The following is a 16021-nucleotide window of genomic DNA, read 5'->3' on the forward strand; positions in this document are numbered from 1 at the left end:
ACATGCAGCCAGCGATGCATACTAGCTCATTATGTGTTTCTCTTACAGGTTTCAGCAAAAAAAAAAGTTTTGAGGGTTTACAACCTCTTTAACAGAGGCTTGGACCCCAGAGAGAGAGAGAGAGAGATCATTTTGTCCCTGTACAAATCATTAGTAGGACTTCATCTGGTATATGCAGTTCAGTTTTGGGCACCAGTTCTTAAAAAGGATATCGGGGTACTGGAGAAAGTGCAGAGAAGAGCAACCAAACTGATAAGAGGGATGGGGGGAGCTTAGCTATGAGGGAAGATTAGAGGAACGGAATTTATTCTCTCTTGAGAAGAGGAGATTAAGGGGGGATATGATCAACATGTATAAATACATTAAGGGGTCCATATTGTGAACTTGGTGTGAAGTTATTAACTTTAAGGTCTACACAGAGGACAAGGGGGCAATCTTTAGGTCTAGAGGATTTTGTCTCCAAATATGGAAATGTTTCTTCACAGTAAGAGCTGTGAAAATATGGAATATACTCCCTCCAGAGGTGGTTCTGGCTAGCTCACTAGATTGCTTTAGATAATGCTGTTGTTACGGAGAATTTTCGTGAGTGGGGACAATTTCTTCCTGTTGAGAGCCGTTTGTTGGGATATATATCGGTGTAAAGGGATATACCAGCAAACTCATCTGGCACGACCGGGTCATGTTTGGCCGCCGCCATGATTCTCTCCTTAACGTGATAGTAGTGTATGCGGGCTAGAGTATCCCTAGGTGCTGTGTCAGGCAGAAAGTTAGGCTTGGGGATTCGGTGGGCCCTGTCCACACATAGCTCAATATCACTGAGGGATGGAATGAGTGATTTCATGAGGCGTTGGACGAAGTTGGTCAGATCTTTATGTGGTACGGATTCAGGGATGCCCCGGAACTTAATGTTATTGCGCCTAGAGCGGTCCTCTATGTCCGCAAGTTTGTACTGGAGGCGCTGCATCTCGCTTTCCTGGTCAGCATAGGCGTCAACAAGGTCGTTATGGGCAGTGTACAGATCCGCCATTTTAGTCTCCAGATGCTGTATCCTGTCATCATGTAGTTATACAGTATCATGAAGTGGAGAGAACATAGTAGCAAGCTCATTAAATAAAGTACTCTTCATGGAAAGCAGCATTTTTTTCATGGAGGACTCTGAGATAGCCTGATCAGTGGCTGGGAATGCATCAATGGGGATGCCTGGCTGAGCCTGAAGTAAAGCCTGGTAAGCCGCAGTGTGAACTCCAGAGGGGGCTTCCCCTTCATGTCTGCGGTACTTTGTTTTAGTGGGGCTACTAGTGGTAGGTGAGGATGGCGGAGAGGTCACTGCCAGTGTACCCTGGGGGGGTCCGAGGTCCCCAGCAGATAATAGAGAGGCAGAAAGGGTACCTGAGGCAGAGCGCGGGAGGCCGGGGCCGGCGCCATCTTGTCTTCCCCTGTGTGGAGCCGCCGGGTAAAAGTCTGTGAGCCGCTGCGGCAGCTTGGTCTGCTTCCGCCGCTTGGACATGTCTGAGACCGCTCGGCGGGTGTTCCAGGATGCCGCAGTTGAAGTGGGGAGAGATAGTCTGCCGATACTCCGTCGCTGTGAGCCGCTATGAGGTGAGGTGGCAGGGAGCTCTCACTCTAAGCGGCCATAAGCATCGCCGGCCGGACACGCCCCCCACTAGATTGCTTTAAAAAGGACCTGGATTCTTCCCTAATAAAAATGGGTACCAATATTTATAGGTAAAGTTGATCCAGGGAATATCGGATTGCCTCTCGGGGGATCAGGAAGGAATTTTTTCCCCTGCTGTAGCAAATTGGATCATGCTTTGCTGGTGTTTTTTCGCCTTACTCTGTAGCATTTGCGGGTATAGGATTGTGTATATGGGATTGTATGGTTGGGTTTTCTTTACCGTTTTTTATTGGTTGAGCCAGATGGACTTTTTTCAACCCTACTAACTATGTAACATATCATACTGAATGTAAAATTAAACAGAAATAATACGTTTTAGTTGTATGTTTAACAGACCACAAGGGATTTACTTTCAGAGCCGGTTCACACTACTCTGACTTGTCAGGCAACTTGGTAGAGCTCCATGCTATGCAATGGAACCGCTATAACCAGAGCGACTCAAGTCGCTTCGACTTAGAAAAAGGTTCCTGCACTACTTTTGGGTGAAGTCGGAGCAACCTGCATTGACTTCTATTATGAGAAGTCGTTTGCAAGCTGTGATGAAGTCGAGTTGCCCAAAGTCGGGGCGACTAAGTCGTGGTAGTGTGAACCGGCTTTCAAAGTAAGAGTTTACATATATTTTTTGAGTTTACAAACAGGGTAGTGTAAAGTGCAGCTGGCCATCACAACTGTTACAATAATAATATAATAATAATATTTTACTGATCACATAGGGTAAATGGAGCTCTATGTCATTGCTATGGATTACTTCAACCTTGTTTTTCTGTTGGTTTTTAATCTTTGATGTCCACTGTACATGTATGCATACTTGTATAATTTTTCAGTTACATATATGAAACCATGTCTGAAGAAGGAACAAAATATTTCCAAATGCTTGCAAAATATTTTAGTTAGTCATACAAAAGGTATACCCTACAACATTTTACTTTCCTACGATTATGTTTAAAAATGTTATAGCTGATAAAAAAAACACGGTATAAAAGATTTCAGAACACCCATTAAAGTAACATTTCTTAAAATAGTTTTCTATTATGGTTTAAAAATAAAATCATTGGAAACCACTTTGTATATAAAGCTTTACACTCTCCCTCTTAATATTTTCTAATTAAGTCCATAACATCTTGATCAAGCCCATGATTTTTGAGTTTATCTAGGCTGTAATATCTGTGGACAATTTGGTCTTTGGTGACAACTACCACACGGACACCATGTTCGTCTTCTCCAAGCTGGCAGCCAATAGCTGATGTCACTACCATATCCAGATCTTTATAGGTTCCACCAGCATTCCGATGATAATGTCCAGAGAAAACAGCCTTGACTCCTGTAAGAGGAAAAAAAAAATAACACATTAGTAAAATTCAATATTTTGAATAGATAAAAAAAATTAAAAAATTATAAAATGTGGGGTTTTATGCATCTGTCCTCAACAGGTGGACACTGGCAAACAAAAACCATTGAAGGCCTGCTCACTATAACCCCACTCCTAACTAGCAGTCCAACTGAAAGGTATTCAACAGCCACTGAGAGATCCAACGGATTTGAAAAATCATACTAGAAGAGTATTCTAAGGTATAATTGTCCAGTAAAAAAATTTAGGATAAATGTGGAACACGCTACTATATGGAAAGGCATGTAGAATGAATCTGATGTTCCAGAAAAGGACAGGTAGGACCACTAGTTAGAGACTTTTAAAAGTATACTGGGATTAAAAAAAGTGAAGGACAACCCAGCAACCACCATAAAGAGACAACAGGTGGGTAAAAACCCAAAGCAAAAAAAAGGTCAACAAAAAACAAGAATGTTAGTAAGGTAATGGCCTACAATATTTAATCCTTGATCTCAGGGAAAGAATATCATACAAAGTAGATGTCTCAACCAAAGATCAACAAGTGAACAAATAGGAGTTTAAGCAAAATACCTTTAACCCTCAAATGCATTGAGCGAGAGAGATCCAAAATAAAACAGCCCTTCAGGAGCAACAAAATGGAGAAAGGGAAGAAGATCTTCAATGTGAAACAAAAAGGGATGGGAGTAACAAGTCTCTTGGGAAGGAGGTGGAGAGATTCACACTCCTATTTAATAGGTAAGTCTAAGGAATAAAAAAAAAAAACACACATGCAGGGGTTAATTTATTAAAATTGGAAAGTACAAAATCTTCTGAAGCTGTGCGTGTTTGCCAATAAGGTTCTGACTTCAGCTTGTATAATTAATCTTTGACAAAAAATAAATAAATAAATAAAAATTGACGCATATTGGTTTCTAATCAGAGCTGCACCAGATTTTTCACACCAGCAACATCACAGTACATAGGTTTTAAATCAGACTAGAAAAGAAAGGGGGATCTTCATCTAGCAAATAGGCCTCATTAGGACCTCTGAACAAACAAGGTATAGTAAGAGAACTCTGTATTTAGAAAATAGAGTAATGTCTGTTGATCTTCCAGGGAAGTACAGAACTAACAAAATGGGTATTTTCATAAGAGGAAGGAAATGGAGTTGTATTAAAGGACATAATCCTCATAGTATAAGGAGGGAAGCTGTGGTGCAAGGATTCAGAAATGAGTTGGAGACATATACCTACCCTATGAGAACCCTAACGCCAGGTGAAATTTTAGGCCCTTTTCACATGAGCATTCCGTTTACCCGTTTGCCCATTTTTCCTCCGTCCACTGACATATGAAAAACAGACACCCTTGTATTTTTATGGAAAGCAAAAACAAAGCAATTTGGTGCACTACAAAGTCCAGGTTTCCTGGGAACATTTAAAGAATAAGACCAGTGGACCAAAGTCAATTTTTATGTACCCGAGTTCCTGAAGCTCACCAAAACGATCGGGGAAGATCACAGGAGCTCAAACGAAACACAAATCACAGTGTGGGATTCATTTCAGTAAAATAGTAACAATTTATTCAACATAAAAAATAGCACACTTATATCTTAGATTCTTGGCATGCAGCATAAAACCTGGATAGGCACTGCAGGGCTGTCAGCATGTATCAGCAGTGTAGGGGCGTGGAGTGCATGACTAAGGGCTCTTTCACACGGTCCGCCTCCGTAGGCGGATCCGTGCTGCTCAGCTGGGATCGATCCGCCGATCCCCGCAGAGGCGGCGGATGACAGCTCCGTCTCCGCTTGCAGTGCGGAGAGGGAGGTGTCACAGCTCCCGCTGCTCTCTATGGGGGATCTGATGAGAGCGGACCGCCTGTCCGCTCTCATCCGATCCGATCCCTGGACGGATGGAAAAATAGGGTTTCCATCCATCTGGATTTCACGGACAGGATCGGATACGGATGGCAGCGGGTGTCAGCGGAGGTGTCTCCGCTGACATCCGCTGCCCCATAGAGCTGCATGGAGGATCCAATCAGATCTGCCTAAAAAACTCACAGGCGGATTTGATCGGATCGCCCATGTGAAAGAGCCCTAATAGTTGTCCTGTGGACAGATTCTACCACCTGAGCTGTGGATCTCTGCAGCCCCTCCAGAATTACCATAGGCCTCTTGGCTGCTGCTCTGATCATGCTCTCTTCGCCCAGCCTGTCAGTTTAGGAGGAAGGCCACATCTTGGTAGGTCAGGGCTAGTACATTCCACAATGGCTAGCCTCTGATCTGTCCCGGTTCGCACTTACCTGCAAGAAGAAATACTCACTTTTAAAATTTCTTCTCCAGCGTTACCATCTCTGTTGTCGGCAGCTGAAGCCAGCGCGATCCTCTTCTGCGTCTTCTTCTCCCAGAATGCACCTGCACCGGCCCCTCTCGTCACTTCCGGTGTGGCGCTGCATTCCTCCACAGCTTCTGGGCATGACCAGAAGCTGTTTAGCAAGGAATGCGGCGTCGCACCGGAAGTGATGAGCGGGGCCGGTGAAGTTGCATTGATTCCTGGGAGCGATGACGTTAAGCTCCCAGGAATCATTGCAAACTGGAAGTGAAGGCGCGGGCCGCGGCCGCCGAGGGTGGAAGTGGAAGAAAGGTGAGTATATCTTTCTACAATTACAAGGTAAGTAAAAAAAAAAAAAAAAAAAAATCCTAACTATCCATTTCTGTTTCAGGTGAGGAAAAGCAAACGGATGGCCACAAAATCTGTTATGTCGATTTTGTGGCCGGAACTCCGCTTTAACAGCTTCATATGACATCTGGGGCTTTAAGTAGGGATATCTGAATGATGCTTGCAGCTGCAGGCATCATTCAGATATAATTTACCTCAGCCAGCGATTCCATGCACCATAAGGAACAATCATAGCAATCCTCCGGTGCTTCTACTGGCTCGCCCGTTCACCAGCGGCAGAAGTACACCATAGAGACTGCTGAAGACCAGATGGTCGTCGGCAGTCTCTATGATTCTCGGAGGCTTGGGTGCAACGTTATGATGTCACGCCTGGTTGGCGGTTGTCAATACTGCTGTGATCTCAGCTGAAGACCCAAGATCTCTCCATAAAGAGGACCTGTCAAGCACTATTCCTGGTACAAGGGATGTTTACATTCCTTGTAATAGGAAAAACAGTGATCTAAAAAGAAAAAAAAAAATGTAAGTGAAAAGTGTAAAAATAAAAAAAATAAATAAAAAAAAAACAAAAATAAAATAAACAAAAAAAAAAAAATTAAAGTGCCCCTGTCCCCGCATGCAGAAGCGAACGCATGCGCACATATGTAAGAGTCGTTCAATCCATACATGTGAGGTATTGTCGTGAGCATTAGAATGAGAGCAACAATTAAGACCTTTTCTGTAACTCTAAACTGTTAAAGCATTGCCTATGGAGATTTTTAAGTACTGAAGTTTGGTGTCATTTCACGAGTGTGAACAATTTTAAAGTGTGACATGTTAGGTATCCATTTACTCGGCATAACACCATCTTTCACATTATACAAAAAAAATTGGGCTAACTTTAGTGTTTTTTTTTCTTTTAATTCATAAAACTTTTTTTTCCAAAAAATACACGTTTAAAAAATTTCTGCGCAAATACTGCATGACATTAAAAAGTTGCAATTACCGCCATTTTATTCCCTAGGGTCTCTGCTAATAAAATATATATATTGTTTGGGGGTTCTGAGTCATTTTCTAGCAAAATAATTATGATTTTTACATGTAGGAGTGGAGTGATAGAAAGATGAGGGATAAAGTTGTAGAGAAATGTAACCACTTCCATTCGAGGCCTTGTCTGGTGTGTTCCTTGGCCTTCATGATGCTGTTTGTTCACTAAGGCTCTCTAACAAACCTCTGAGGGCTTCACTGAACAGCTGTATTTATACTGAGATTAAATTACACACTGGTGGACTCTATTTGCTAGTTAAGTGACTTCTGAAGGCAACTGGTTCCACTAGATTTTAGTTAGAGGTATCAAAATAAAGGGGGCTGAATGCAAATGAATGCCACACTTTTCGGATATTTGTAAAAAAAAAATGTAAAAATAATTGAACATTTTCCTTCCACTTCACAATTATATGCCACTTTGCGTTGGTCGATCACATAAAATCCCAATAAAATACATTTACGTTTTTGGTTGTAACATGACAAAACCTACCAGAAACTGTTTTTATTGTGGGTGTATAAATATTGTTGTGGCAATTTTAATAATATTTGTGTGGACATTTTTTTAGGATGTGTTTTTAGTTAAATTGCCATTATATCTCCCAATGTCTGTTTACTGGTAATCGCTATGCACCCTGAATATGGCTTTAACTGGCATTGAGGAAAGACCTGTAGTTGTGGAAACCTTCCATTAAATGGAGACTGCACGCTACTGCATGATTGAAATACTGCTGCTATTGTCCTTTGCAGATAAAGTCTCATTCACTGGAATAGTAGCATAATCACTATCAAATAATTTTTTAATGTAACATCAAGGAATAGATTGAAGCCAAGGATTGTATAGGGAGGGCTTTCATTGTGCTTTCGGGGTTGTTTGGCTGCACGGGCTAGGTCGAAATGAACGTGTGTACTTTGGGCCGTCTACGTGAAGCGGGTGATAGCGACACACTTGTTTCCGCCTTCGTGTGAGGAGTAGATACTGAAACCCGCCCCACGTTTGGCCGTGTAAAGTAATCGGAGTTGGGGAGGGTGTGGGGGGTTGATGAGCCAGGTTGAGGTTTTCTAGCTGACCGGCGAAGGGCCGGGTAAAATAATCGGAGTCCGGAAGCAAGCTGACACTGTCAAAGCAGGCGCCTGGCAGTGTTGCTCCTAAACCAGGTGCGAAAGATTCCAATCGTCATAGGCAATGGTTCGTCCATGCAAGAGGGGAAAAACGCAGGCCCCCCAAATTAGCCAAACAGCTTCACGGTACATGGATCTGCATTTGGGCTTGGGCCATGAGACCCCTCAGGAAGTGGCATAAGTGGTCCAAGGGAACCAGTTGGTGCATCCCTTTGGAAGGTACCTTTAATGTCTGGAGATGGGAGAAGTTCATTAATGAATTTAGGACTAGGCTCCAAACAACAAAGATGTAGCATAATTGTGGCTTCAGAGATCTATTATGGTCAATCAGCAAGGCGTACATAAGGCGGTTTCTGTCCCCAAGAACTGCATTATGTATACTTGGCCAGAGGATAGCCAAGTCCAGCGATCCGGTGAGGGAAGTGGAAAAAGCTCTTTGTGGGATAACTTTACTTAGCTTCAGTGTCAGCAGATCTGCTTTGTCTATCACTGTCTTTCCTGATTCACAGCCTGTTATTGACTCCGCTTTCTTCGGCTCACAGTACAGACCTCGATACTGTTAACACCCTTTCACCTCTCACTGTCTCAATCTCTCAACAGCCTGTCATAACACCTAAACCCTCTCCTTCCAACTCTGTGGTAAACTATGGCCTCTTTTCAAGTGGGGACTTACAAGCGTTGTGTGAGTCAAGGGGGATTCCAGTGAGGAACAGAAATCGTGTGGAGTGCTTACAAGCCCTAAGAGACTTTGATTCCAAGGTCCCTTCCCTGTATCCTTCCCTGGGGAATCTCATGTCAGAAACAGTTTTGGGTGAAACTTCATATTAATTCACCGATGAAGCCACCACCTCCACGATACACCCCTGCTTTTGACCCCGGTACGTATCCAGTCCGGGGACAACAATTTGAAGGCGCCCCTGATGCTAACAGAGAGAAAACAAGTGGGGATAGAATAGTGTGGCACGTCCCTTTTACACCCTTAGAGATCAGGAGCATCCTGGCTGACTTGCTGGACTATCAGACGAATGCGCGGGGATTCGCAAGAATTTTTGGGCAAACTCAATTTAGTTACGGCATGAGCGGAATGGAATGCACCCAGATTCTGAGAGCTAAGGTGGGAGATGAGATGGCAAATACAATAATATCTTGTTGTCCTATTAACACCCAGGAGGAGACATCAGGGGTAAAGGAATTTTGTGTGGCAGTCGAGGGAAAACTTCCAGATCTGTATGGTGCTACCTCCACGACTAATGTGATGAAGTTGGGCCAAAATTCAGCCATCCATCTTATGCTAAGAGCCAAATATTTAGAGGGGATCCACATGAAAATTCGAGATCAGCTATTATTAGCTAGACCCCATGCCTGCCATTCTGTCTACTCTCACTGCTATAGAAAGGGAGATGGATCGGAAGAGGCAAGATAAGACATCCAAGGTTTTTGTATCCCAGGCCACCTGCCCGCAGCGAGCCATAGAACGTATCTCAGAGCGCTCGCCTGAGCAAATACGCAGAGGGCCCAGAGATATTACCCAACGCAGAGAGAAACGGGTTTGCTATAGATGTGAAAGGTTAGGGCACTTCAGGCGTCATTGTCCGACCAACACGGCTGGTCTGGGGGGTAAGTTGCAATTTATTACGGAGAATCCGGAAACCCCAATGGTAGGTACATAGTTACATAGTTTGTGAGGTTGAAAAAAAAGACATCAGTCCATCCAGTTCAACCTATGATGTGTGTGTTTGCTGTTAACCGTACATTGTATACCCCTGTATGTTGTGGCCTTTAAGGCGCCCATCTAATAGTTTTTTAAACTATTGATGCTCCCTGCTGATACGACTGTTTGCGGAAGAGAATTCCACATCCTTACTGCTCTAACAGTGAAGAACCCCTTACGTATTTTAAAGGTTAAACCGCCTTTCCTCTAGTTTTAGTGAGTGGCCGCGTGTCTTATTGTATTCCCTGTCTCTGAATAGTTTGTTCCTTATGCTAGGGTCACCAGTACAGTATTTGTACATTGATATCATATCCCCCCCTCAATCGTCTCTTCTCCAGAGAGAATAAGTTCAGTGCTTGTAGTCTTTCCTCATAGCTGATGTCCTCCATTCCCCTAATTATTTTTTTTGCCCTTCTCTTGACTTTCTCCAGTTCCAGCACATCCTTCCTGAGGACCGGTGCCCAGAACTGGACAGCATACTCCAGATGTGGCCGGACCAGAGTCTTGTAGAGAGGGAGAATAATCTCTTTATTTCTGGAGTTAATCCCCTTTTTTATACATGCCAGTATTCTGTTGGCTTTGCTTGCAGCGGCTTGGCATTGCATGCCACTGCCAAGCCTGTTGTCTACCAGTAACCCCAGGTCCTTTTCCATCCTAGACTCAACCAGAGGTTCCCCCCCTAGTGAGTAGCTTGCTTTCTGTTTTTTGGCACCCAAGTGCATTACATTACATTTTTCAACATTAAACCTCATCTGCCATGTAGTTGCCCACCCCATTATTTTGTTCAGTTCCGCTTGTAAGGTTTCCACATCCTGCATAGAAGATTTTGGCATGCTTAGTTTAGTATCATCCGCAAATACTGAGGTATGGTCGGCAACGACAATAACTCCTCATAGGGCGTTGGTAAGCCGGTGTCAGCCCACATCAATCTATTCGTTAAGGACTTAAAATATCCCCTCCCTTGCCTCATTGACATTGGTGCAGCTAAAACTGTCCTAAGATCTCAAGACCTTAGAGGCAAGGTTCCCCTTTCAAGGGAGACAACTCCCACCGTAGGTTTCACGGGCCAGACAGTGTCTTTGCGAATGAATGCACCTCTCCATTGCAGGCTAGGACAGCACACTGAAGCCGTTAGTTCTGTACTGGTATCGGATGATGTTCCCCCTAATCTGTTAGGAGCTGACATTTTGTCAGAAATACAGGCAATTATCGAGTACACTCCAACAGGTATTGTGGTAAGCAGCGCACAGTCGGATGAACGCTTATGTATGATGGTAGCACTGCCATACCTAACTGAACCAGGCTGTTTCATTGAGTTGGATGTGTTGGCTGAGGTGGACCCGAAGCTCTGGGCGGTTGATAAGTTTAACGGAACAGGGCACCCCTGACCGGGTACCTCCGTTGACAGATGCTCCAAGTGCTTTCCAAGGGCTCCAAGCACTCCACCAGACACCGTAACCACTTCCGACCCCACGAACCGCCGCAGCTTGGTTAGGGTCTTGCAGTCTCCTACCCACCCTGGACCTACGACAAGGCTTCAGGTTCCTGTGGGTGAACCTCTCTTTCCCCAGAGAGTGCAGCAGAACAAGCTCTTATACAAGCTCTTACAAGAGCTTAGGGATTATCCAAGGGAGTATGGAGGACATAGCAATCCCTTGTAGCCGATTCCCCAAATGAGAGACAGGACTCTAGATTGAGGGTGAAGTAACTCTAGAATAACTTTATTGAACAGACTTATATACAGTTTTCACCCACATGGTTACCACCCAGGTGGACCTTGTTGAAGACTGGACGTAACATTCAGCATGCAATAGGAACAGAGCTTTATTCTCTCATACAGTGTACACAAAAATATACAATGTGGGACAATCCCCCCTCCCCCTTAGCATCCAATCCACATACCTATATACATCCCATAATAAGTTTCTCTTAAGGCAGACAGACAGAACAATGGGAGGTCAATAACACTTAACAATGCGAAAGGGCAATCCACATTCCCTCCCAATACACAACAAATGGAAAACCTGTCTGACATTGAAAGATATGTAACATACACAGCATTTAGGAAGAACAGATTTCATGGCAAATGGGAAAAGATCTTTATATTCCTATATGGAGATATTGCTGGCAAATATGACCGTCCCATCTGAAGCAATTCAAACCATTAATTATCTGTTGTTAACTTCCAGTGACGGTGAATACTGTCACAAGAAGTATGATGTGGGGCTTTGAATAGGCTCATTGTCAATGATGCTCATTTGGTGCCTAACCCACATACCTTGCTAGCCTCAATACCCCTGACAGCAAAATTTCTCACGGTCATTGATCTAACCAATGCATTTTTCCCAGTACCACTGGATCCCTGGTGCCAGTACCTTTTTGCTTTTACATTCCATGGTCAACAACTAACCTGGATACGCTTCCACAGGGGTCAGTAACCAGTCCCTCAGAATATAGTTGCAAACTTAAGCTTGTGTTGGATCAATGGACCCCAATGGATTCAGAGGTTGTATTGCTGCAGTATGTGATGATCTGTTGCTCTGTGGTCCCAAACGGGAGGCCTGTTATCAGCATACTTTATCATTGCCTAATCATCTGGCATCCACAGGCAATAAGGCTAGCAAGGAGAAATTCCAGTTCTGCAAGGAGAAGGTTGTATTTTTAGGTCACTGCATTTCTCAGGGTACCCGACACCTAACCACTCAGAGAATACAGACATTGAGGGACCTCCAGAGACCTCGTAACACCCGACAACTGAGAGCCATTCTCGGACTTGTCAATTACTGCAGAGATTGGATCCCCAACATTTCATCCAAACTGGGGCCTCTTTATGAGTTAACCTCACAAACACCGTTCCAATTGACTGATGACGACTGGGCAATCTTACAGGATCTGACCCAGGAACTTTCGAAAGCTCCTACTTTAGGTCTGCCCAACTTTGACCTCCCCTTTTTCCTTTTTTGTCATGAAAGCAAGGGTCATGCAACCAGAGTATTGACCCAAATACATGGTCCCCCATGGTCCTCTTAAAAATAAGATCTCAAAAATTATGGCTGACACTAAAATGCCATGGCCGGATGTCTCCCCGTTGCTCTTTATTCCATCAGGAATGCCCCTAGACAGCCCCATGGATTATCACCTTATAAGGTGTTGTTTGGGAGCCCACCTAAAACTTTACTGTACTTTCCTCAACAGCTATTATCTTTACATTCCCAGCTGACAGGGTATGTGCAGTCCCTGCAAAGGGAGCTCCAAAAGGTCCATCACAGGGTTCAGGAGTCTCTTCCGGACTTCCCCTTTCTATTGATCCTTTGAATGTATACATGTGTGTGATTGGTTGTACAGTACAGTTGTCCCCTCCTACTGTAATTCCCTTTTTCTTGACTATAAATAAACCAAGGCTCTGCTCTGAAGCAGAGACTCTTTAGTTGGCATCGATTTGACATAGCGTACGCCTGATTCCTTCTTTGTCGCCAAGCGCTTGGCTTTCTTTATACAAAAGAGCTGTACATTGTACTTTTCAATACAAGGGATTAATGGCGCTTGGCACGTATTTCCACAAGTGTGGTTTTCCACGCAGTGAAGTTTTTATAGCGCACCGAGAGAATTTCTATGCCCCATTAATTTCCCCCACAATATGATGGAACAGGAGAAGTGGGTGGAAGACTCTCAATATGGATAAATATAGATGTGCACTTGGATATTGTTATTTTCCTACCCCTTTTCCTAAATTAATATGTCAAAATTTGGTAGATATGTGTACTGTCCCATACAATATTACTAAAATCAACCAAAAAGGAAGAAAATTACATACATATGCGTAAAAAATACACACACACAAATATATATATATATACACAGTTGTGTTCAAAATTATTCAACCCCCCAATGCTGTAAAGGGTTTTAGGGAATTTAGTGTACATTTGTAATTGTATTCAGAATTAAATCCTACAAGGACTTCTTAAAGAACCATATGCAACTAAAATGACATCAATTGGTTTTGTAATACAGTAGTAAATGTTTCTTTTGTGAATGCTTCATTGACACAATTATTCAACCCCTTAAAGACTACCACTCTGAAGAACAGAGGTTCATTGAAGTGTTTTCAATCAGGTATTGAAAACACCTGTGGATGTCAGGGAGCAGCAATAAAGCCTAATAAGCATCAATTAGGCAGCTTTAAAATGACTGTGATACTCAGCTCCTTCTAGACATTTACTGGTGTGGTTACAAACATGGTGAAGTCAAGAGAATGGTCCAGGAAGACAAGAGAAGAGGTGATTACTCTTCACAGGAAGGGCAATGGCTATAAGAAGATTGCAAAGATGTTAAACATACCAAGAGACACCATGGGAAGCATCATTCGCAAATTCAAGGCAAAGGGCACTGTTAAAACGCTACCTGGTCGTGGCAGAAAGAAGATGCCGACTTCGACTGCTGTGCGCTACCTGAAGCGTGGAGAGTGGAGAAAAGTCCCCGTGTGACTGCTGAGGAACTGAGAAAAGATTTGTCAGATGTGGGTACTGAAGTTTCTGCTCAGACAATACGGCGCACACTGCGTAATGAAGACCTCCATGCCAGAACTCCCAGGCGCACCCCCTTGCTGTCTCCAAAGAATAAGAAGAGTCGACTGCAGTATGCCAAAAGTCATGTGGACAAACCACAGAAGTTTTGGGATAGTGTTCTGTGGACTGATGAAACAAAATTAGAACTGTTTGGGCCCATGGATCAACGCTATGTTTGGAGGAGGCCTATGAAGAAAAGAACAGCTTGCATACTGTGAAGCATGGCGGGGGGTCAATCATGCTTTGGGGCTGTTTTGCTTCTGCAGGTACAGGGAAGCTTCAGCGTGTGCAAGGTACCATGAATTCTCTTCAGTACCAGGAGATATTGGATGACAATGTGATGCAGTCCGTCACAAACCTGAGGCTTGGGAGACGTTGGACCTTTCAACAGGACAATGATCCCAAGCATACCTCCAAGTCCACTAGAGCATGGTAGCAGATTAAAGGCTGGAACATTTTGGAGTGGCCATCACAGTCACCAAACTTAAATCCGATTGAGAACCTCTGGTGGGACTTAAAGAAAGCTGTTGCAGTGCACAAGCCTAAGAATGTGACTGAACTGGAAGCTTTTGCCCATGACGAATGGGCGAAGATACCCGTAGATCGCTGCAAGACACTTGTGTCAAGCTATGCTTCACGTTTAAAAGCTGTTATAACTGTAAAAGGATGTTGTACGAAGTACTAAGATTGAATGTCACTTGGGGGTTGAATAAAACTGATAATGATGTGAGCACAGAAAAGACATTTGTGGTTATTTCATTATAAATGTTATGTTATGTTATATTTGTCTGACCTACACGTGCCTCTTTGATTTAATTGTAAGCAGGATGACTGAATGATCAAAAATCAATGTCAAACTGGCCAAAACAATCAATTTCAGTGGGGGTTGAATAATTTTGAATACAACTGTATATACATATACAGTGGGGATCGAAGGTTTGGGCACCCCAGGTAAAAATCTGTATTAATGTGCATAGCCAAGAAGCCAAGGAAAGATGGAAAAATCTCCAAAAGGCATCAAATTACAGATTAGACATTCTTATAATATGCCAACAAAAGTTCGATTTTATTTCGATCATTGACACTTTCAAAATTACAGAAAACAAAAAAATGGCGTCTGCAAAAGTTTGGGCACCCTGCAGAATTTATAGCATGCACTGCCCCCTTTGCAAGGCTGAGACCTACCAGTGTCATGGATTGTTCTCGTCTGGGAAGACCAGGTGATGTCAATCTCAAAGGTTTTAAATGCCTAGACTCATCTGACCTTGCCCCAACAATCAGCACCATGGGATCTTCTAAGCAGTTGTCTAGAAAACTGAAACTGAAAATAGTTGACGCTCACAAAGCTGGAGAAGGCTATAAGAAGATAGCAAAGCGTTTTCAGATGTCAATATACTCTGTTCGGAATATAATTAAGAAATGGCAGTCATCAGGAACAGTGGAAGTTGAAGCAAGATCTGGAAGACCAAGAAAAATATCAGACAGAACAGCTCGCAGGATTGTGAGAAAAACAATTCAAAACCCACGTTTGACTGCATGATCCCTCCAGAAAGATCTGGCAGACACTGGAGTTGTGGTACACTATTCCACTATAAAGAGATACTTGTACAAATATGGTCTTCATGGAAGAGTCATCAGAAGAAAACCTCTTCTACGTCCTCACCACAAAAATCAGTGTTTGAACTTTGCAAATAAACATATAGACAAGCCAGATGCATTAAGGAAACTAGTTCTGTGGACCGATGAGGTTAAAATTGAACTTTTTCGCCGGAATGAGCAAAGGTACATTTGGAGAAGAAGGGGCACAGAATTTAATGAAAAGAACCTCTGTCCAACTGTTAAGCATGAGGGTGGATCAATCATGCTTTGGGGTTGTATTGCAGCCAGTGGCACAGGGAACATCTCACGAGTAGAAGGAAAAATGGA

At 43.3% G+C, this 16021-nt stretch overlaps 1 protein-coding gene across 1 annotated transcript in view; it reads right to left on the reverse strand.

Moving 5' to 3' along the window:
- Positions 1–2679: 2679 nt before the first annotated feature.
- Positions 2680–16021, reverse strand: part of CPPED1 (calcineurin like phosphoesterase domain containing 1) — a 454522-nt gene continuing 441180 nt past the window's right edge. The window contains exon 4 of the mRNA XM_082261885.1: positions 2680–2996. Within this exon, the coding sequence (XP_082118011.1) occupies positions 2767–2996 (230 nt within the window). The 3' untranslated portion in view covers positions 2680–2766. The remainder of the gene's footprint in view (positions 2997–16021) is intronic.

The sequence above is a fragment of the Pelophylax lessonae genome (assembly GCF_965119305.1).
Source record: "Pelophylax lessonae genome assembly, chromosome: 6".
Classification (NCBI taxonomy): Eukaryota; Metazoa; Chordata; class Amphibia; order Anura; family Ranidae; genus Pelophylax; species Pelophylax lessonae.